A 23,141-nucleotide genomic window follows, 5' to 3' on the forward strand; every position below is an offset into this window, starting at 1 on the left:
TCAACATATTTCCCTTTCTCAAATTTCACTGAATTTTTCCCCTGTAATATTTCTTCCCCAGTTCCACAATCTAAGCACCCACCCATTTGTCAGCAGACTGTACCAACAGTTGTTGCTTCTTTACTGGGAAAATATTTAACACACTAAGGATACTGTAATGACTAAATACTACAGTGGTCTCATGCATCAGATCACACAGACAAGCACAGATCACAAATATCTAAGAAATTATAATTTTTAAGAATCTTGCAATTCATTTTAAAAGGACCTTAAAATCCAGTGACTCTAAATGAGAGAAGTGCTTGAAATGGCAGCTTAGTTGATTCAGATGGCAGTTCTATCAGAATAAAAAAAATTGCATCTACATCTGTATCAAAAATAAATAACCGTTATTGAAAAAAACAATTTAAAAATGAGTTACATCTAATCCATTTTAAACAATTTAATAGGAGTATTTCCTGCAATGCTACATACAAGAAACTATTTTAAATAACATTAATACAAACTAAGAAAAGTCAGAGAACCTGAAGTTAGAAAGATTTTATCTTTCTCTCACATAATAAAAGACATAATACATATGTTCATTCAAACAACTATATTATCGTAACTGTAAGAAAAAGCTTAAATAAAAGTGTTTAAATGAGGGAGCTAAAAGTCAGGCATCTAAATCCATGTGTAGGCACTGAATAGCTGGTTTAATTTTCAGAATTGCAAACACTTTCAACTTCCACAGAGTTTAAGGTGACTGACACCTATAGAAGTCCCATTAACACTTACCCACATAATTTAATTCATCTGAGTAGGTCCATCAAACTAAAAGGGAGGATTTATATGCATAAATCACATGAATAATGTTTACAGGATTACAACATATGCTGATATATGGGTTTAGTTGTCTAATTTAAGTCTCAAAATTTAAAAATTTCAATCACAACATTTAAAATATGAGTTGTTCAATTAATTATGCATTTAGGATGTATGCTATAGTCTTCAAAAACATATGCTGTGAGGAACTCCCACTAGATTTTAAAACAGAGTGATTAGTACCTTTCTTCAAAGTAGCAACTGGAGTCCTCAGGATCAATGTATTATTTGAAATACTGAGGTATACAAATAAGAGAAATCATTCAGAAGCAGTCATTTTCCTTATTGACCATATTACTTCCACAGTCTGAAAGCAGAAATCCTGTTAGCAGAGATTTCTGCTTAGAAATGGATGACTCTCAAATTTTTGAAGTTTATGTAACTTCTTAAATGCCTAAAAAAGAAACATAATTTTTTATACCCCAAGCTTTAATCAGGGATCAGTATTTACATTTGAATCAACACCTCTAAATAATTCCTTAAAATCAGGATACTGGCCATCACAACACTATTAATATCAGTTAGTTAAAAATCATTTCAGTTGCTAAATACACTTTCCAACACAAGGACTTACTGATCAGGTCAGTGTCACATTATTTGTCTTTACTATGGTCTTGTTCTAATAAATCACAACAGCAAAATAATTAGGTTGCTCTTTTTAGCACAAAGTGCATTTCAAGTGCCTAATTTTATAAATGCTGATGGTCATATTAGTATACATAAAATAAAGTGACAAAATGTTTAGACAATCAGGGTTCAAATCACCATAACAGTTATTATTAATATGAAGTCTACAGTGGTCAGAAAGCTACCGCACTGAAATTGCAAGATAAGAACATATCATCAACTAATTAGGTAATGTCTATGAAACTGAATTCATCTGACATCTACTAACCACTTCTGTGGCAAGATGAAAATATATAACTGCTTTGTTCCTGGGAGGGAAAGAGAAGGCAAGCCACTGATTGGGCCTTACCCTCTTCTTCATCACTGCTGAATGAGCAATTAGAGACTGTTCTGATTTGCAATACAGGTAAGAAACTGTTCTTTTAAAAGATCAGATCTTTTAAAAATTTAGAACTTGGTAAAGGATTAATCTTCATTGAGTCTACTCAGATGTTTTCAACTAGCAGCAATCCACCTGGGTTTCAGATTTCAGAGTAAAGGTCCCATGTATCCTCCTAGTTCCATCCTATTTTTTAAAAAACAAACCAAGCTAAAATCGTTAAGGCTGTTTTAGATCTGTGTCAACTTGAATTACTCATACCAAATGGAACAATCACTTTTTGGACCTTCAAGTGGAATAATTGGTCTTGTCAATATTCCAGGCAAAGTCATTGCATCCATTGGAATAATTAGTCTCCAACATCACCATCTCTGTCGCCTATGAGCCACAGAAAATGAAAACCTATAGCTAATAAGGCAGTTCCAAGCAGATCTCCCAGTGCAGTAAGATAAGGGATAGAAAAACTGTCAGGATCTTTTCCTTTTTTCCAGAAGTGGTGCACCATCCAGTCAGCAATCCATAACAGAGTAAACACCTATGGAACATCAAACAAACAAAATCTGTATTATTATCACTTAAGTTATGTTGAAAGAAAGCCAACAGCCAACGTTATTGCCTCCTTAGTACTTAGCAGTGCTGTATACAACTGCTTTTGAAAATTATTTTCTAAAAAGTTTTTTGAAACACTCCCCACAAGTAGAGACCGCGAAACTTAGCCAACTTCTCTTGAGTCAATCATATGCACAGTTAGAAAGAACGTAATAAGTAACTGACAGCATTCTTCACCGAGTTTATGCTTGAAGACTTCTGAAAAGGGCAAGAAAAAGCAAAAATTCCAACAAAACATGCAACTGCACTTCTCACACAACAGACATCATTCTGTACAGCAAAAGCATAAGTGGGGTTTCGAGATCATTCAGAACCAAGTGACGTTGCCCCAGACAAAAACACTCAACTCAAGCATAACTCTTGTTTCCACAGGTCTAGAACTGAACTGAAATCAGATGTGATATAAAACTACTCGATCAGATTAAGAACAGTTTCATCTGGATTGTATGAACTGCAAAAAATGGCCTAGAAGCTACTTTTATGCATTAAATACCAGCTTCAGTCCTTCTGTAATAAGGCACACCTGCGATATATATTATGAAATTGTCACTCCAGGCTGAATTTGTCCCAAAGTAAAAGACTTCATTCCCAGCTGTGACTGTCTGAACATTCGAGAGGTTTGATCTTAATTCCAAAGGTATGCAAAATCATTAATCCAGTTTTAGAAAAGAATTCTTTTAATGTTACACAGCTGTATGATAAGAGATTCTGGTTCAGTGGAATCATGTGGTGTGGCATGGCACGAGATGAATGGAGAAAGGACCACTAACTGAGCTTCCATTTCTTCTTGTCTCTTCTAAGGAGCTGCTTAAGATGAAATAAACACTATCTTTTATGTATTTTTAGTTAATCATCTTTAGGAAGAGTAAACATAAGACAGTTACTACCATAATTCATTTTTTAAGTCTACGATATACACTGAAAAGAATATGCAGCATCAAAAGTAGTAAAAGGTACAAAATTCATATTTTATGTAGTAAATGAGCGATTACTGGTATCAAAAGCATCTTTATAAATGTATGCATACATTTATGAAATACTGGTAAGATGGTTGCAAGACACTTCTCCACAATGCCAAACATAACAAAATACATGTCATATGAAAAAATGTTGAAAAAGTGTTGAAAAAGTTTCTCAATTAGTCTTTGCTTTGCAAAAATATATGTTAAAACACAAGCCTGAATTTCTAATTTAAAAAAAAAGAAAGGGAGGAGTATTTGCTTAATGAAAAATGCATGGCTTATTTATATCAACATATCTTCTGAAAAGGGAACTCTGTAGTCTAAGCTAATTATGCAAGTCCTAGGTGTGCTGACTGGAATCCAAACAAATATATTTAAAACAGATGTTTTCTTTGGAAGACCATCAGATTCTTTGAGTCAGCTCCTTCTTCCAACAGAGACAAAAAGAGGCCTGTTTATAAAAGATACTGTACATTAACATCTCCTACAGGATGTGCACAGAAGACTCTGCAACACCCCACATCAACAATGGTTATGCGTGTTCTATTAGAAGACAAGCGCATTTGTTCCAAGAATAATTTGTAATGCGTTTATATGACACAACCAATTAGACATAGCACATACAGTTCAATTCAAGTGACAGCATGCACTTTTGGCTTTTAAAAATCATGACATGAAAACCCTTAGTTTGTCTATATATTTTCCACCCCAAAATAACCAACTTAGACTATTGTGAAAAACGGGTAGTTTGAAAATTAAGTTTTGTGAATCGTCTCATATTAACTTATAGGTGCATAACACATAACACAAATTATAATAAACCTGGGTTCTCTAAGTAATAGGAAAAAGCATGTTATATTAACTGATGCTTATGAAAGTATATGATAGCATTTGAGACATACTGCTTGTGGAATGAGACTGCAGTTCACCAGCCTGTATTTTGGTGAAGGAATAACGCTGTCATCACGCATTTGCACAGCTAGAAACTCACTACCATTTAAGAATTGCACAGATCAGTCTTTGGAAATGGGTACTTATTTGGCCACAGTAGTTGGTGTTGCAAGGTCAGTATGACTTTACTGAGATTTTACTTCTCATCAGCGTTAAAAGGGGGCGATCAAAGTCATCAACTGTTATCTTTGAAAAAAAAAAAAGCAAAAGCCCTACTGTAAGTTTGCTGATTTTCGAAAGTAACACAGTCCTTGTATTTAAAGTGATAAGAAAAGTCACTCTCAATGATTTATTGGAGATAAAAAGAAGAGAAAAATAATTCAAAAAGACATTACAAGACTTGTCACTTTAAGCGGCACAACACTTCACATTTTCTGGGATTTATCCCTATTCCAGCAAAATCATGCAGATGGCAAAGCAGTACAAATACGTGTACTTCTACTCTGCACTCATGCTATGAGGAAGAAAGCCTTCATACTTCAAATTGAAAACCAGCTGGTTTTGAGGGAAAAAATAAAGGGATCAACATTACAGAAAAGCCTAATAAGACAGTACAAAAATGAACTGTTTAGCATGAAATACACAGAAAGAGAACAATGAAGTGTTTTTTTGAAAAAAAGAGATGAGTAGTAATAAAATAATGAAACAGAGCCCTAGGAATTCTTCCAGACCGAAGTGTTAAATAACCCTGAGGTTCAAAACCGGTAAAAAATAATGAAATATCTATATACATAAAAAGATCTAGCTAAGAAAAGGTAGACACTTTCTATTCACTGATCAAGGGAAAAAAAAAGGCCAGAGCAAGCTTGCAAAAATACAGGCAACATTCCAATCTTTTGATATTTTGAAAGAAAGATCATGCTAAGAAATTACTCTCCTGGAAAAAATTACAATCAAAATTGAGGAAAATGAAAGTAAAGACATCATCAGTTTTAGACTAAGAAAATATGAAATAAGTATCCCAATAATGACTGACATTTTCCATTTACAAATGTGTATTTGTAAAAAAAGACTTATTGGTCACACTGTCAAAAAAGGTCTTCAGGAGACAAAAGAAGCAGCATACAGTAATAAGAATGAGAGAGGGGGAGGGAGGGAGCAAGGGTGGGAAAGAGCAAGAGTGTAGTCTTTATCAAACTCTAATGATGAAGAATCTGAAAATAAGGAGTATAAGTACACATACTATTTTGTACAACAAAGGACAGAAATAGCAATTCTTGATATTGAACTTTCTGATTCAAATTATGAATATCAGATTAAAACTGAAATGGAATATGAATGCTGAAATAGGAGTGAGCCTCGCTATTAAAAGGTCAAATCTTATGAGTGCAAGACTAGAAATGGAAACTTTATGCACTACAATGCGTTTTTTCCCTCTGTTATTTGGCACAAAATTTGCTTTCAATTCTTTGCAGGTCTTTAGATACAAACAACAAGTTTAGCTAAAGAAAAGTTATTTTTGGTCTTTTGCATGTAGTAAGGACCCCTAAAAGCTATCTACATTTTCTCATGTAATTAATTTCTCATCATTTCTGAAATGGGAAAAGAATGAAACTCTATTATTTAAAATAAAATTGCATAACTCCTTCCAAACAGTTTTAATACTGTCTAAGCTTCTTATAGCCTAATTGATACATTGCAGGATGCTATAATACTTTGATTGTTTATTTCATCTGGGATCACCATATTTCATCAGTGAATGCATGTCAAATTAACAGTGATAAGAAGTGTAACATTCAAATGCACAGTATTTCTAAAACAATTTTGAATCTTTCATGTTCATATTAGTTTATACATTGACATTGGCTGCTGTGATTTGTGAATTCCAACACCAGACTGGAATGAAAAAGTTTAGGTTATATATTTGCATATGTTTTTTCACACAGGAATTATCAAAATTCTACTAGGAGTTTAGTATGTAGAACTGACACCTTTCAGCAGTTTATTTAGCACGTCTTAGAAGGACAGGATATTCTGCATGTTATTAGTGCTGCTGATTCACCTTAAATTATTTCCACGTGAAGGTGCATTACAAAATAGTTTCATTCTGTTACTTTAGACAGGAAACACAGATGCAAATGAACGGTGGTAACCTATTTTCAAATGCATTTTAATTCTGCTTTACTCTCAAACTTAAATTGACTCAAAATTCACCTATAATGTAACCATGACAAGACCTGGTAATTACTGCATAAGCACTCTTATAAATCCATGAAATTCAAAGGTCAGTTCATTTTTTTTTAAAACTATGAGTGAAGAAGCTAAGGATCTCTAAAACCTACTATGTCCTGACTCCGACATCATTCTCCCCAGATTTATGGTTTAGGTCTTCTTATGGTTTTGACCTGTCATTAAGTTAATTTTTAAATTATACATTACATTTCTCAGATTTTAAATGGCATTTGATGTTTTCATGTGAAACTACGTAGTAACTGTAAAGCACTTGTAATCGATCTACACTGAACTTACTTGCTGAATTTCTATTGTCTACAGCTCAGAGTAGGGTCTACACATATTTTTTCCAAAGAATTTTTTGTTCCACTGTCTTTTCAGGTAGCGTATCTGGTGTGTGTCATGTCCAGGGGAAACAAGTCATTACTTCCTCCAAACATACAGAGATTTCCTTCAAAACCTGGCTTCAAAGAAACCACTGAACCGCAAGTTTTTTCTTGCTGTTGTTGTTCATGTTGTAGCTAAGTGGTACTAACTACACTACGGTATCCAAGTACCCAGACAGCACAGCATATATTTATGTAACACTAAAACCTCATCTACATAAAAAAGAGGATACCATTTTAACTGAAGTTGTTTCTAAAACAGTTTGATTATGTTGATGTAATTTTTTGGGAAGGAACTTTTTTTTTATTTTTTATTCCACAGTTTGAATACAAATTCCTCGGAGTGTTTTCTTGATTTCTTTGCTGCTTCTCCAGACACCCTGGTTTGACCAAGACAGTCCTAATTTCAGGCTGTTTGTCAGCTGTTTGAATGAGGAGTGCAACCCAGACCATTAAGCGTTGGTATGCTCAACCTGCACTAGCTGTAGCACAGCTCAGTGTGTCATGCCACGTACATAAGCACTTTGAGTTCTGCCTTCTGGAAGCAAAAACGATACATCCCTGCTAATGAGTTGGTGGGAGCCAGGCTTCTCCCACAGACGGCAACACGCCTGGAAGTGAAAGAGTGGGTGATACCCACATTCACATCTGAATGAATCCAGCAAGTCTGCTTCTCGTGCTGCAATGAGAAAGCAATGAACATGCAGAACTGCCCAGGCTTGGACTTTGATTTCCATATTTCTTTGAATCATGTAGTCTTTTTAGCAGTTATATGCTCTACATTTCGGAAGTAACCTTTCCTATTAGAAAAAGCAGTATTTAAAATGCATCAATATTTTCTTTATAAACACAACCTTCCTTAATTCTCTATAATATCTCGGTATACTCCATGAGTCATTTTTCCACATTGAAGAGGCCCATACCATCATTAGAATCCTCACACTAGTAAGAAATCCAAGACCTTTTTAATGTGAGCAGGAAGCCATTATGAACACTGCTGAATTCTTGGTTTTCTATTGCCCCAAACAGCCCCAAAGCACTGCAAAAGGTACTTCACAGCAGTAGACTTCTGATCTTCATTGCGCAAGAAGGACTGCATTTTGGAATTACTTATTTGCTTGGTAATAGCTCTGGCAATCTCCTATTGTTTGTTTATTCCCTGAGTCTTTAACGTAACTGTGTGATCAGATTTGGTTAGGAGGTGTGAAAATTCCTTAGAGGGCATTTTACTGGCTCAGTGAGAACATGCAGAACAGAGGCCGCCTTTGAATGCTCGGAGCCCTGTGCCAGGATTGATGGCTTCGCAGTTCCAGGGCTGCTCTCGTTCTGCTGCAGGTTGACAAGACAGAGGATGAGACTTTGCTCAGTGCACCGCCTCACACAGTTAAAAAATACTTGTGCCTTTGTGAGGTATAAGAGGAGGAGTGCTTTTCAATAAATATATTCTTTGCTGGTCAAACGCCAGATTGTAACTGCATGAAGCATGCTGGTACGTGCTCATGTGTGACGTTTTTGTAAAATTTTCAAGAATAGAGTATTCCTCTTAAATAGAGGCCACTCACCAAATCCAAAACACAGTTGAAATCAATGCACTGGTTTTCAATAATGCACATTGGCTTGCCCAGATAGTGTACACCGCATTATGTAAATTACCCTACATACTTACAGTGTATACCTACCTCATAATATTATTTTTTTTTGTGTTTTCCTCTGGTGCTGCCATTCATAAAAACAGAACAGACTCTTCACAACAGAGCTAATTCAGACCTTTTGAACTCAAGCCTAAAGCTCCAGTTAAATGCAGATTAGTATAAATATTTGTGCAGTTTTCCCCACCTTTATGAAAATATAATTGTGAAACCCTAGCCTGACTAATGATAAAGAGAGTAGAGCCCTGGATTTCAATAGAACCAATTTATAAATTTAATTGAAGAACATTTCAAGGATATGTATTTATTTAAAGAACAGAAATAACCATACTATTAAAGGTAGGAAAATTAAAAGAAAATAAAACACTTTCTGGGTTTTCTTAAGTCTAGAAACCCAGAACTGTTTCATTTGTAGACAATCAAAGATAATGTATGTCATAATACTGGCTACACATATTTAAAATATCTTAATTTAATGATTTTTAGAAGCCACATATTCAGTGAAACTGTACTTTGTTTTAGTACATGGTGTATTTTTGGTCAATAATAACTAAATCATACTATTGCTAATGTACATCAGTTCATATCCATTACTTATTTCCCATAAATATTTCAATTAAATGATATGCTGGAGAGACAATACCTAAGAACAGGTAGGGAGAAGAGAGGAAAGAAGGTGGTAGGCATGGCAGTGAAAAAGCAAAAATCAAACTATGAAAGTATCAGAATTGGATGAAAATGAAATTAACTATATGATTGGAACTTCAGTAATACAATAAGAGCTTGCGATGCAAATAAATTCCATTTTATCACTTTGGAAAGAATATTGACATTTACAGGCAATCTGAAAAAGTTTTGTTAAAATGCCAAATAGAATTCATATATATGTTACAAATTTACTGTAGAGATAATGTGCAATAGCATAAACTGACAGAGGAAGAGAGAAATTAATAATTAAAGTTTTATAATTAAATTTTCTGTGTTAATATTTCCTTGATTTTTTTTCAGCTTACTATAACATTCCAGTTCTACTTTGTCATTTCCCTAACCCCTTCCTCTCCATTTTAAACAAACACAAAGCTGGACAATCAGAGATAATAAACAGATCTTGAAAGTAATTAACAGTCTATTTCAGTCCACCGTAAAATATATCATTAAATAATTTAACATCTTACAATAGTCACTTGAATTTTAAAGATAGAAAATTCGCTTTGTTGCTGGTGTTGTTTTTTAATTTAGCATTAATTTTTTAACATAGTGGGAAAAAATGTAACTAGGTGGCATATTGCCATAATCATTATTCAGCTACCCTTTCTGCCCCTCAGCTCATTACAAGTAAGGACTTGGAAAGGGCAAAGTAGTGATACCAAACCTCCTCAAACACAGGACTGACCATAACTAACTCACCTTTGGGAATCACTATGTTCTATTAAAGTATCGTCTACCACTTGAAACACAAAAGACAAAGCCTGCAAGCAGGCTTGTGATTTTTGAGATCCATTTTCATATGCCTTCCATGCAAAGTGAAAATAAATGCAAAGTTCAATATATGATAAAAAAGGCCTAGAATGCAGATATCTCACTGCTCAAAAGACTGACAACAGATATGTTTTGTTGATAACTGAAATTACAATAATTAGCTGTGAGGTTTTTTTAGTTTTACAAGAGAACTGGAAAAGCTCTCATTGGGAAGGCAAAAATATAAAAGAATTCTAGAAAAATGAGATCAGTAAATGTTGGCTTATGCCAAAAGAAATGGCAGCTTGAAACCTGTTCTTTACTATATCCAGGTGTTTAGGTGATGTTACTGAAAAAAGGGAAGAGGAATGAGTACAAATATTTAAGTGTTTTCCATAGGAAAGGAGAAACTTAAAAGCACACAACTGCAACAGGGAAGTGCTTCAGACCAACAGGTAAACAAAATATGTTCAAAATCTAAAGGTTAAAGCATGAATCGTCTCTCTGAAAAATTTAAATCTGCTCTAATTAGAGGTATGCAAAATTTCAATAATTACTACTAGAAAAATTCCAGAATAATTAAAATGGGGAAAAGAACTATGAAATATGTTTCAGAAGGTGTTAAAAAACATGGGGTTCCAAATTGTAAATCTGTCAAGACCCATAAGAAGTTATAGTGTGCAATACTGTTACTCAGTTTCAAAGTAAATACATCTCAAACTGCCTGTTATGGCCAAAGACAGAAGATAAAGAGGAAAAAATCATCTATAAAAGGGAGTGGGGGAAAAATTTAAAAAGCTATATGTCTGCTTTAGAGGTGAAAAATCAAGAAAACCAGGTGTGGCCTTACGGACTGCAATGCAGATGCACAACTGCAAAACTGAATACTCTAATCAGACCCTGAATTTATAAAAATCAACTTTACATGCATGTATGTGCCGATTCTGGGTCTGAATTAGTGTGTGACTGAAAGTTCTGCCCTAATGCCTTAACTTGGTTTTCAGCTACACTTCTGCATTTCTCACATCTTACTCTATCCTTTGCTGCTGAAGAGAAGGCTTGTATCCCTGAACGTATTATGATTGCAGTTCTGTGAGCAGGAGGATTGTATGGATTTCTTATGGATTTATGAATTCAGGTTGATTCCCATGTGAAATCTCTGAAGTCTAATAAAGGCTGAAATCACACTGAAGTCTTACCTTCAGTAGCAGCATTAACATTGACATTGGACTCTTTCCCCAACCTATTTTTAAGCTTATAGGAACTCACTAAGAGAACTGAGACTCAGAAAAACGTGTCTGAAATGGGCCAAAGGATTGAAAATTTATTAGAAAAGACAGAGTGAAGGAATAGCATAATTTCCTCAGGAAAACACATTACGAAACAAGGGATAAGGCTGGAAACCAGGAATATTATGTAAAAGGAAAATGAAAAGTAATTTATAACTTTCAGTACTCCATTCTCACTTGCAAAGGTTGGAATGTTACCAGTTATATTCTCCCTAAAAAGCATAGAATTCACATATGAAATTAAAATAGTAACAGTTTTTGAAAACTATCTTTATTGAAATAGTAGTGTGATAAACAGAGAGACAATTCAGAACATTAAAAATTATAATTTTTTTTAAGGATTGACTGATGATAATGTTTGTGTTTTAAAACTAAATTGATCACATTTTTAGAAGCAGAATGTGTATTTAACTTATGGATATTTTAACTGTATTTTTATTGTGTAGCATAAACAGTCCATTTTTCTCTTTAAGGTGCAATGAAACATTGTAGTCAATTCAGCCAGGTTTCAGCTAAAAATTGGCTGTGGATTTAATAAAAACATTTCATTTTGTATTACTGATTTCTCCAAATGAAATTATTTCACCTTAAAACCTCGCTATTTCAAAATGCATCTTTCAAGAAGTGCCCTTGCTGGGTGTGAACAGGCCACTAGGTAAGACCAGCCAAAATAATATAACAATGTTTGACAATTAATGCAATTACAATTTCTTGTACAGTGATCACTGTCAGACTAATTTTGACTTCAGTAAATATTAAGACTGCCCCAAGCAATCCATAACTTTCTCATCTACTGCATATTTGACTATGGTAACTAAACCAGTAACGTGAAGCACTTTAGGATATTTCTTTGAGAGTTTTATTTGATGTATTCATCATTCATAAATGCTACTTCTCCTTCTCTCCATTTCCCCTCTCGTTGATTAAAATGATGGGGGGTTTACATGCAATGGTTCCAAGAAGCACGTGAAAGAGAAAGCACAAGATGCACGACTGGGAAATAATGCAGTCAAGCTTCTTCTGAAAAGCACTCACAATACCGGTGCACCTGTGTAAGCTATATGTGTGGAGATAATTATTTACTTCAAAAGTGTGTGGAAAGCTGGTATTAACACATACCTTCTTGTACTATTCATGAGATTTCAAAAGTCAGATAAAATATTATTTTCTTCAGGAACTTGATTTTATACAAGCATTTTCAAGTTGTACTTGTTCTTACCTGTAGCAGAGCTGCAAACAAATATACTGCTATAAAGATAGGAGTTAAGGAAGTGTGGCCACTTTTCATTAAGTGGATAGTGTACAAGAAAATCAGGTGTCCAGGAATCACCAAAAGAAGCAGAACTTGGGCTGATTTGTTATTTACTCCTACAATAAAAAAATTACAAAATTCAGTTGAGCTCTTCAATTACTATATCAGATTTTTTTTTTATAGTAAATTCAGTTTGCAACTCCACAGCATTGACCATTGTGAAACAGAAGGCATTATTTTCTGCTAAAAGACTCCTTGAGGATTTTCACACAGGGGGTGGGGAAACCACCTCTAGTGTCTGCCAGAAAAGTTAAGCAGGGTCCTTCCAGAAGAGGGTACAACCTGTTTGCTTTCATTCTCTACTCACGTGCATCTAAATTTTTGGAGCTGTAGTGACATCCTAAAGCCTTCCCAGGACACCATATTTAAGACATCCTCAAAAATGCCTCATATTTCAAAAAAGTAATCCCACATTTACCATTTTCTCATCTGTTCCAATTAATTCCATAAATGTGAAAGTGTGACACACCACATTTCACAACAGCTACTACTTCATTAGGAAAGGAGGCAATACAGGGGAGGAATAAGCTGTGAAGGAAGAATCTAGAAAGAAAATGGCAAATGGGAAATGGAAAGCAGGGACCTGGCTTAGTAATAATGTTAGATACAGAGTTTTGTCCTAACAGAAGACTAGTTTGAACTTCTGGAGTTAAATGAGAAAGGTTAGGAGCAGGTAAGCAAGCTAAGGAAAGATGAAGGTTGAAATCTTTCTGAGTGGGTATCAGTGTCCTGCCTCATCAGTCCCTATCTTTGACCCTTTCCAGGGTTACACCTTTCCTTGTGTTCCTCTCCATCCATCACCTCCTGCAGGGAGTTCCTTGTGATTCTCACAGGCAAACAGCTGCAGGCAAAGGAAACTGCTAAGCTTCTGCTGCCTTTGAATTGTGTACAACAAGTTCAGTTTGTTGCCGTTTCACACTGGGGGCACAGTCTGGCATACAGGGGGGACAAGAGGAGACACGGAATCATGGAATTGTCAGAGTTGGAAGGGACCTCTAGAAATCATCTAGTCCAACTCCCCTGCTAAAACAGGGTTGCCTAGAGCACACTACTCAGGAGACACGAGACAGTAATTTTAACAATTAACTGACTAGTACATACCTGTACCACAATAGGTTCTGCACGGATAATAGCAACCCTTGGCTTCTTCTGGCAGCTCTCCAGGAATGCTATGTAAATGGAGGTAGGTAGAAATTCTGCTAGCTTGAATAGCTACTAAATTACCACCAATACCTGAAATATAAAAGGAACAAGTGATGAATTATCAACTATTTTTTTCCTCTAGTAGTAGTCAAAATTTTAGTAGTAGGCAAAATTTTTGCAAATTCACCAACTTCCTCCATGTTTACCACAGTCTCCTACACACAAAAGTCAAAAAGAGAAACATCTTGAGAATGTACATTAGTTATAGACAGGCTAACACCAAGCACTAAAATAAGTCAAAAAACGTGGGCTGCAATTTGGCGTATCACTGGATATTTGGAATATCCATGTTGGAAATTTGGATATTTGGAGATTGGTTTTAATTCATGATAAGTGCAAAAGATTCCTCAAAAGGTTTAATCTGATGCTGTCTCACAGGTAAAGCTCCCTTTCTTCGCTCCCTCTTCTTTGGAAATCCCTCTTGGAACACCAGCAGTTGTGCCACTGCTGTATTACCTTCCTAGGTCAGTATTGCTGGCAAGTATAAATAACACAAAGCAGATGCACTCACTACCACAAGCATAACTGCAGATTTCACACACAGAATCACAGGGCTGGAAAAGACTTCAAGAGCTAATCTATCCATTCCCCTTTGCCACAGAGCAGGATTAAGCATAATCTTCTACCATTCATAATTCAGGTTGAAAGGACAAGTGTTTGAATAATTGATTTTTAAAAGATGGAGATTCTACCTTCTCCACGACTGTTAATATACTTCTCATTAGAAAAAAAGACTTATATGAAACAATTTCTATGAAACAAACCACTCTATGATGCGAAGAGAAGTGGCTGGCAGTTACAAGGTCACTGTCTGTAATCTTTGACAAGTCATGGAGATCAGGGGATATCCCTGATGACTGGAAGAGGGCAAATGTCATACCCATCTTCAGCAAACCATTTGAAAGTTTCCCACAGCTTCCTCCTAGACAAACTGGTAGGTTACAGACTGCATTAGTAGTTTGTGAGATGAGTAGGAAATTGGCTAACAGGTTGCACTCAGAGGGTGAGGATCAATGGTTTTTACTTGGGCTGGCCACCTGTCACAAGTGGGGTCCCCCAGGGATTGGTACTGGGCCCCACACTGTTTAACATCTTCAAAAATGACCTGGATGATGGGATTGAAAGTACCCTCACCAAGTTTGCTGATGACACTAAACTGGATGGTGAGGTGGACACATCAGAAGGGAGAGCCATCTTACAGGGAGACCTGGACAGGCTGGAAGAGTGGGCTAGCAACAACAGCAGTAAGTTTAACAAGACAAGTGTAAAGTTGGGCACCTGAGACAAAATAATCAAAAAGCCCAATACAGGTTAGGATCTGCGTGGCTGGGGAGCAACCTTGCTGAAAGGGACCCTGGGGTCCTGGTGGATGAGATGAACATGAGTCAGCAGTGTGCTGCTGCAGCTACAAAGACAAATCAAATCCTGGGCTGCATCCATTTCTATCTGCAGTGATAGAGATACGATCATCCCACTCTATTCAGCGCTTGTCAGCCGGCATCTCAAGTACTGTATCCAGTTATGGTCCTCACAATTCAATAAAGATATGGACAGATCGAAGAAGGTGGAAAGGAGGGCCATGAAGATGATCCAAGGGCTGGAGAACCTTCCCTATAAGGAAAGACTGAAGGAGTTAGGTCTTTTCTCCCTGGAGAAGAGAAGGCTCAGGAGAGACCTCACCACAGTTTTGCAGTACTTAAAGGGCAGATACAAAGAGGACAGAGGCTGTCTTTTCACAGGGAGCCACATGGAGAGGACAAGGGGCAATGGGCACAGGTTACACCGAAAGAGGTTTCATCTCAATATAAGAAGTAAATTTTTTACAGTGAGAACAATCATTCAGTGGAACAACCATCCTAGGAGACGTGGTGGAATCCCTTTCACTGGAGGTTTTCAAGGCGTGACTGGCCAGGGTACTAGATAATCTCATCTAGTCTCCCTTCCCCACAAAAGGTTGGACCAGATGATCTCTCGAGGTCTCTTCCAACCTAGGCTGTTCTATGCTCTATCAATTTTTACTTTAATGAAAAGAAAACTAAACCAGCTTGTTATATCTACATGATAGAATGCAGTGGAATTTTCCTATTGTTATTATACCCTAGAGTTGTCTACTTGCATATTAAGCATATACTTTTCTTCTTTTTTTTTTTTTTCCCCCAGATGCTTTACATAGCAATGGACTGCTCTGAGAAGATAAGATTAGGCAGAAGTAATGCAGATCTTGTCCCCACTTAGAAAGGAGAAAATCTTTGTTTATTGTAGTTGAGCTGATTTGTTTATCTGATGCTTAGGACTTTGTCTGGTTGCAGAACAAATATCTGTGGTCACCAGAAGACTCTATTTGTGAAATTCTTTTGGTGAGTATGAAGTGGATAAGACAAAGATCTATACTAAGAACTCAAAGAAGATTTCCTGCCTCACTGCTGCTTAAAGGTAATTAATAGCAGAATCTAACAAGGAAGTAGGACTTCTAAGCAAAAAGCTTCAAATAGAATCAGGAAATGAGGTATTAGAACAAATCATGCAGTTGGCAGAAAGGCCTGTTCATCAAGTTTACCTGCATCTTCCCAGTCAGAAGGTATAGAGACAAAATATGAACTACCAAAAGGTTGAGTCAGTCTTTGCAAAGAAAATTAAAATAACAGTAGCTTTTTTTCCAGACAAACTACAGAAAGAAAAGTAAAATAAGAGATTTATGTAAACTACAAAGGGGTTTAAACAGATCTTAAAAAGTCTAAGTAGGGTCCAAAGTCTGTCTTTTGATTGAGAACAATAACTTTGAGACTTCTGGCTAATGCGAATAAGGTATGGAAAGGGAGGCAGAGATGAAATTAAGGATCAATGCACTACATTTGTATGCGGATCAGATAATTTCTGTGACTGAATTATGAAAAAGCTGTTATGTAAAACTGCTTCTTAATAAAGCTACAAAGCTGGGGATGGTGCCATATGACTAGAAAATATGAAACAGTTTCTGCTTTAAAAAGAGGGGATAAAAGCAATCGGGGTAATTACAAGCAGGCAGACAACTGATATATAACTGATATCATCAAAACAATATTAAAGGAAAAAAAATCATAAACTCATCTCACTATCCCTATCTATTATGAAAAGAAATAAAAGACAGAAATAAATAGGGCTGTTTTTCAAGGTATGCAAGGTATGCTTTGAGGTTTGTAGCAATGCAACCATAAACCATGTTGGGACAAAAAAAAAAAACAGATTTCAAGTATTTCCTAGGATGTATGCAATTTTCTTTTGTGACTGATAATTATCTGCTTCAACAAATTCAGACAATCAGAAATATATGATAGATGGTCTGGACCTCTTTCCCTAATTAATAACAAAGGAAACTGAGTGAGAGAAATGAATTAAGGGAAATGGAAATTTGCCCATTTGAAATGGCAATAAAAAAACTGTCTGGACAACAGAGACATAGACAAGTGTAGGAAAGAAGGTATGAGATTGGTTGTCAATCCTTTGATGGATAGCTATTAATCAAAAATCTTTTTACTTTTATAACCATCGTTTAGGGAAAGTATGCCCCATGCCCTGTTGTGCCTGTAGATAACAAGAAAAAAAGTAATAGCAATCCTAAAACAAACCGGAGAGCCATGGGACACTGGTAAAAAGGAGGTGATATCTGCTCTACGAAGGAAGTTGACATGCTAACCAAAACAGCCACTGTGAAGCGTGTTTTCAAGAGGTGTAACAGTCTCTTTTCTATTTTAATTACAGCTAAGCCAAACATATGCAATCTATTTTAGTTAACTGGAAATGCAATATTCATATGTTAAAAAGCATTATTTTAAATTTCATTTGTTCTTAGTCTCAATAATCTAATATCAGTGGTATGTGGATATTTTTAAATCCACAGAAGACAGGTGAGTGCACTGAAGTGTAAGAAGCTTCTAGAATCCATTTATCTTGCTCAATCCCAACCAGCCGAGAATGGATGGTGATGGACAGCAGCAGTCACACGGTCTTTTAGTTCTGTCCACTCATCTGCCAATTCTTCCTTCTAACTAATTTTGAGCCTTTGGACCAATTTCAACAACGTCTGACACAAGGATACCTAGAGATACTGGTTAAACAAGCTAACAAACAGGAAGCAGTGGCCAGGTAAATAAAGAGAAAGATTCAAACTCGTGCCCTCGGTGAGGCAAAGGCAATGATACGAGCTGTGTAGTTAACAGTATAAGCCGGCCAACTGGCCAGGCAGCACCTGGCTTGGAGCTGGGCGTGATGCCTCTTGCTCAGCTAGTAGTTCAGTGACTCAGAAGAGGAACGATGATGTTGTGGAAAGCAGAGGGAGAATGGAGAGAATGTTGTGAGGAGCGGGTATTGCAGGGACACAAGGCCATAGGGAACACTGGGGGTTGAAAGGGCTATCTGGTGCTCTAAAAACTCAGGATACAAATCAGCATGGAATCAGGTTTCATTATTCTGCTGGTCATAGAATGACTTGTATAAAGCTGTGCTTGCACTGAAGGAATCGCTTCAATATGTACCAAGATACTCAGTTTGTTTTGTAACAGCAGTTACTGTGCATGTGAAGTTATCCCAGCAGTAATAGATTAATCAGATCCCTGCAAGAAGCAAAAAACCAGTAAAACTGTGTAGGTTGACAAGATGTCAATACACAAAATTGATAGCTTTTCAGCATCCTCTGACTGCATAAAATGGTCATGTGCTCAGAAGCTGCTCATATTATGAAAATATCTGTAGACATTTATGAGGACTGTTTCCATGAACATTTAAGCCAGTAAATTTTTTTCCTGGAAAACAGTATTTCAGTCATCATAGCAATTACTTTATAATAAAGACTAACTTTGTTACTTCTTTTCATTCTCTTGATAAATATAACCCAGAGGAAAATAATTTCTTTCAAAAGTAAAATCCTGCAACTGTTACTGTGTTCCTCTCAGAACCGCAGATGTGTTTAACTTCAACATGCGAGTGCTACTTTGTCAATAAGCAGAAGAGACGTCTGCTGAAGTGTGAAGGATGTCATGCTGACTTACAACATTAAAAGAAAATTGAAAACCTCATCACTTTATCGAGCCAGTTAAGGGCTAAGCAAGAATAAATACTTCTTCTGAAAACTGTTGTCACGGTTCTTTTTTGTCTAACAAGCAGAAAACCGTAAGAAAACCATATTCAAAGTAGAGACAAAACGATGTCATGTATTTGTGAAGAGGCCTACGGGCATGATTCTGTTAATCATTATTTGGAAAAAGGACTTTTTTCTAATAATAGAAGTAACCATGCTATTCTGAAAACCACATTAAAAGTACTTTACGTCAATGCATCTTAAAGAATATTTCAAAGCAAAACCGTGTTTCATAACCCTCAATACACGTAAAAACAAAAGTTAAGGGAAGCCTGATAAGTGTTGCTGACGCAGTCTAATCTGAGACTATCCAATGTTCTGGGTAACACATCGGGCTGTTTTTTTTTCCTTAGATCTTACAGTGCATGTTTTGATAAACAGGGTAACATTTTCCATGGAAAACTGGGAAGAGTGGCTGATAAACCAGAGGGTTGTACTACGATTCAGAGGGTACTGGATAGGCTGGAGAATTGGGTTCAGAGGAATCTCATGCAGTTCAACAAGAGGAAACTCGAAGTCCTGCCTCTGGGTAGGAATAACCCCATGCACCAGTACCGGCTGGGAACCGACCACCTGGAAAGCAGCTCTGCGGAGGACTCTGGGGTCCTGGAGGACAAGAAGTTGACCATGTCCCTGCAATCCAGGGGACAGAGAAAAAAGAAACCCAACAGCATCCCGGGCTACATTAGGAAAAGCATCACCAGCAGGACACGAGAGGTGATGCTTCCTCTGTACTCCGCACTGGTGAGGCCACATCTGGAGTACCATGTCCATTTCTGAGCTCCCCAGTACAAGATATGGACTTACTGGAGCGAGTCAAACACAGGGCCACAGGGACTGTAGCATCTTTTATTTGAGGAGAGGCTGAGTGCTATGACTGTTCAGCCTGGAGAAGAGAAGACTCAAGGAGATCTTATCAATGTATATAAATGCATTTTTTATTGAGAGGGATGAAGACAAGGGAGACAGGGTCTTCTCAGTACTACACACTGACAGGACAAGAGGCGATGAGAAATAATTGGAACACAAGGTATTCCATCTGAATACAACCCCCTCCACTTTTTTTTTTTTTTTTGCAGTGAGGGTGGTTAGACACTGGAACAGGTTGCCCAGAGAGGTTGTGGAGTATCCATCTGTGGAGATATTCAAAACCTTACTGGATACATTACTGGACAACCTGCTCTAGTGGACTCTGCTCAAGCAGGGAGTTGGACTAGATCTCAAAAGGTCTCTTCCAACCTAAATGATTCTTTGTTTTTATAAAAAAGTAAATAAAGCCACCTCTTCCTTCCAACTCTATTTCAGCCATGTTTCAAATTAGCAGAGCTACCACTACATACTCATTGCTTTTGAAGAACAGATGTATCCACCTAACCTCAGAAAAGGACTCTAAATTTTGAATCTTGAGCAGACAAGGAACTTGTCTTCCTATGATTTTCCAAGGCAGCTCACTGTCTTTCAGACACTGTTGGGAGCCCCTTGTTCAGGGTTTTAGTTTATCTGCTGGCCAGGCACCCAGAATCAAGATGTTCCAAAACCAAAGTTCAAACTAGATGCAGCCCTCTAACCTATCTGTAAATGCTCCATGCATAGAACTGGTATAAATTATGATGCAGTCAAATAATACGACTAATATTCTTCCTCTCAGACCTCTAAATCAATGCCACAAACTATTGCCTAACTAAACATCACTTTGATAAATTATCCCTAGTATATAATAAATACCTGACAGTCTTATTTAATATGCACTATTCAAAGCTTGGACTGAATAGAGACTTATTAGCTTCCTTTCTGCTTTTCAGTGGTGCTTGTCACTATAAATCTGAGTACTTTACAAACATTCATGCATTTATTTTTAAAATATCTCATGCTTCCTTTTTTCTTTTACTTAAATGAAGAAAGGTTCCTGGAGAAAACTGCCTCCTATGAAAGCACTGAGACCACAAGATAAACCCTACATATTCAGTTTTAATGACCAGTGCCATAACTGTTCACGAGACTATAAAGAACAGTTGTATGATGTGGCACACAAATAATCATGTAGGCATGGCAAACCATGTGCATATCAATTAATTGAGATTAAAGATTTTTAGCAATCCAATGCTATGGAGAGAGATTAACCAGTGACAGAATACCATGTTGTTCCCAAGCATCTACAATACAGCTTGTGCAATGGGACAAAAATCAATTAATACCCACATAAGGGTAGAATTAGGCCAATGCAATTCCCAAATTGATTTTTCTTGTAAATCTATCAAGAGAAGGAAGGCAAGAACATTCTCACTTTTGTGCACTCCTGTATACAATGCATAGTTCAAAATAGTCGATCATGCCAATTAGTCTTTCTGGAGTTCAGTAACAACATGCTCTTTGATGTCATTTGTATTACAAAAATGAAATGAGAAGGAAGGAAAAAAATCTCAGTTACAATAGTGACCAAAACCTCTATATTTTTGAATAATCAGTTATCTTTCAGAAAATTCAAGATCAATTTTTGCCCTGACCTCTCTATCACTAACTTAAAAAAATCATGTTTTATGCAAGTAAAATACTTAGAATAGAAGCCAACCTTAACTAGGTACTTTTCATGTTGTTTTTTCATCTATATTTCTTCTATCTTTCTTTGCACTTTGTAGCATTTCTTTTAATATTTAAAAATGTTTGGAAGGAAACAGTTGGAAATTATTGGCTTTTCCTCTTGGGTTGTTTCTTAAGAGAAGTCTTTGAGACAACATTATATATGCAAACTCTTACGTGTTAAAATGGAGTAGTTTCTGTTTCATTTGCCTTATAAATAATTTCTTTCTTATGCCTAATTAAAAATTGTTCTGTGGTTGTCAAAAAATGAAAATATTCTAGATATAATTCTATTTTCTATAATGAAAAGTAGTAGTTACTGAAATCTTGTAAAAAATTTACAAGTAAGATGTAAAAGAAAGAACACACGTCTCTAATAGCATAGAATATTCAGATTTACCTGTACAGGCTCACAACTAAAAAGTAGAAAAAACTATAACCCAATAATGCATCGGAATTAAATAGCCAGAATTAAAACCCTCCTTCTTTTCCATTTGAAAATAAAGACTGAATTATATTATATAATTATACCATTATTTTCGTACAGTATAGATGCCTTCTGAGACTATCACATTCTTTCCGATTCAGGATGCAGAAAAATTAATTTGAAACCCAGCAAAATTGCTCTACTACCATACAGGTACACTAATGCTTTCCCTTGTAATTTACAGAGGCAAATTTCAGATGCTCAATTGTCTGAGATAATGGTTTTCTTCTAATCAAAGCACTTCTCTGTTGTATGAAAGCTGAGAGTACAACTATGCTATAAGAGATTAAAATATACAAAGTTATTAAAAAATGCATTTTCTTTTCTGAGGAGGAATGGTTTCTGGGTATTTTCTTTCCATATTCTCCAAAGCACTCAATTTACAGCAAAAGCTCTCTGAAAAACCTGAAAGTCTGTCATTCAATTTATCCTACTAATAGATAAAAAAGGTATGGTTTGGGGAATATACTACGTAAGCTTAACTTTCATCTCCCAGACAACAGACATTCATTAAGTTTTGTGTTAGATTTTCTCATATGGATTTCTCATATTCCTTGATCTACATTTATTCCCTCCAGATATCAAGCAATCTTACAACATGTACAGCCAAAGAGTAAGAAATACTACAACAGTTTTATGTTACCCTTAAAGAGTATTGCTTCAAACCATCTGCAAAGGCAAATTTTTCTACATAAAACCTGCAAAGCATTTCTGATTTTCAGATGTTTTCAGAATTAATTTGCAGATCCTCCATTCTACAAAATGCATACAAAAGGGGTATAGTCTACCAACATGTTTGTTATTATGCAGTAACTCCTGAAATGCAAACACTTAGAAGATATCTCACAATGTTTTGTCTGAGCATACAATGAAAATGGAAAAGAAAGTGGCTCTATCTGGTAACTGCACCTTAGTTCATTTCTACTGCATATTCAGAAGCATATAATTGTTTAAGGCATTATCTTTTTTCTGCACAAAAGAAATTCAGTTACTTGCAAATTGCAATTCCTGAACCAAATTCAACACGCTGTGATGCTGTAAGAGGATTTGCAAATTTTAATCGTCTCATCCATTAAAAAACATAATGATCAACTTGAGTATCT

At 36.1% G+C, this 23,141-nt stretch overlaps 1 protein-coding gene across 1 annotated transcript in view; it reads right to left on the reverse strand.

Annotated features, from left to right (window-relative positions):
* Positions 1-428: 428 nt before the first annotated feature.
* SLC41A2 (solute carrier family 41 member 2) overlaps positions 429-23,141 on the reverse strand; it is a 60,501-nt gene continuing 37,788 nt past the window's right edge. Inside the window, exons 9-11 of the mRNA XM_074168083.1 lie at positions 13,760-13,891; positions 12,566-12,714; positions 429-2,405 (exon numbers count right to left, since the gene is read on the reverse strand). Coding sequence (XP_074024184.1) covers positions 2,220-2,405; positions 12,566-12,714; positions 13,760-13,891 — 467 coding nt within the window. The 3' untranslated portion in view covers positions 429-2,219. The remainder of the gene's footprint in view (positions 2,406-12,565; positions 12,715-13,759; positions 13,892-23,141) is intronic.

The sequence above is a fragment of the Numenius arquata genome, chromosome 2, assembly GCF_964106895.1.
Source record: "Numenius arquata chromosome 2, bNumArq3.hap1.1, whole genome shotgun sequence".
Classification (NCBI taxonomy): Eukaryota; Metazoa; Chordata; class Aves; order Charadriiformes; family Scolopacidae; genus Numenius; species Numenius arquata.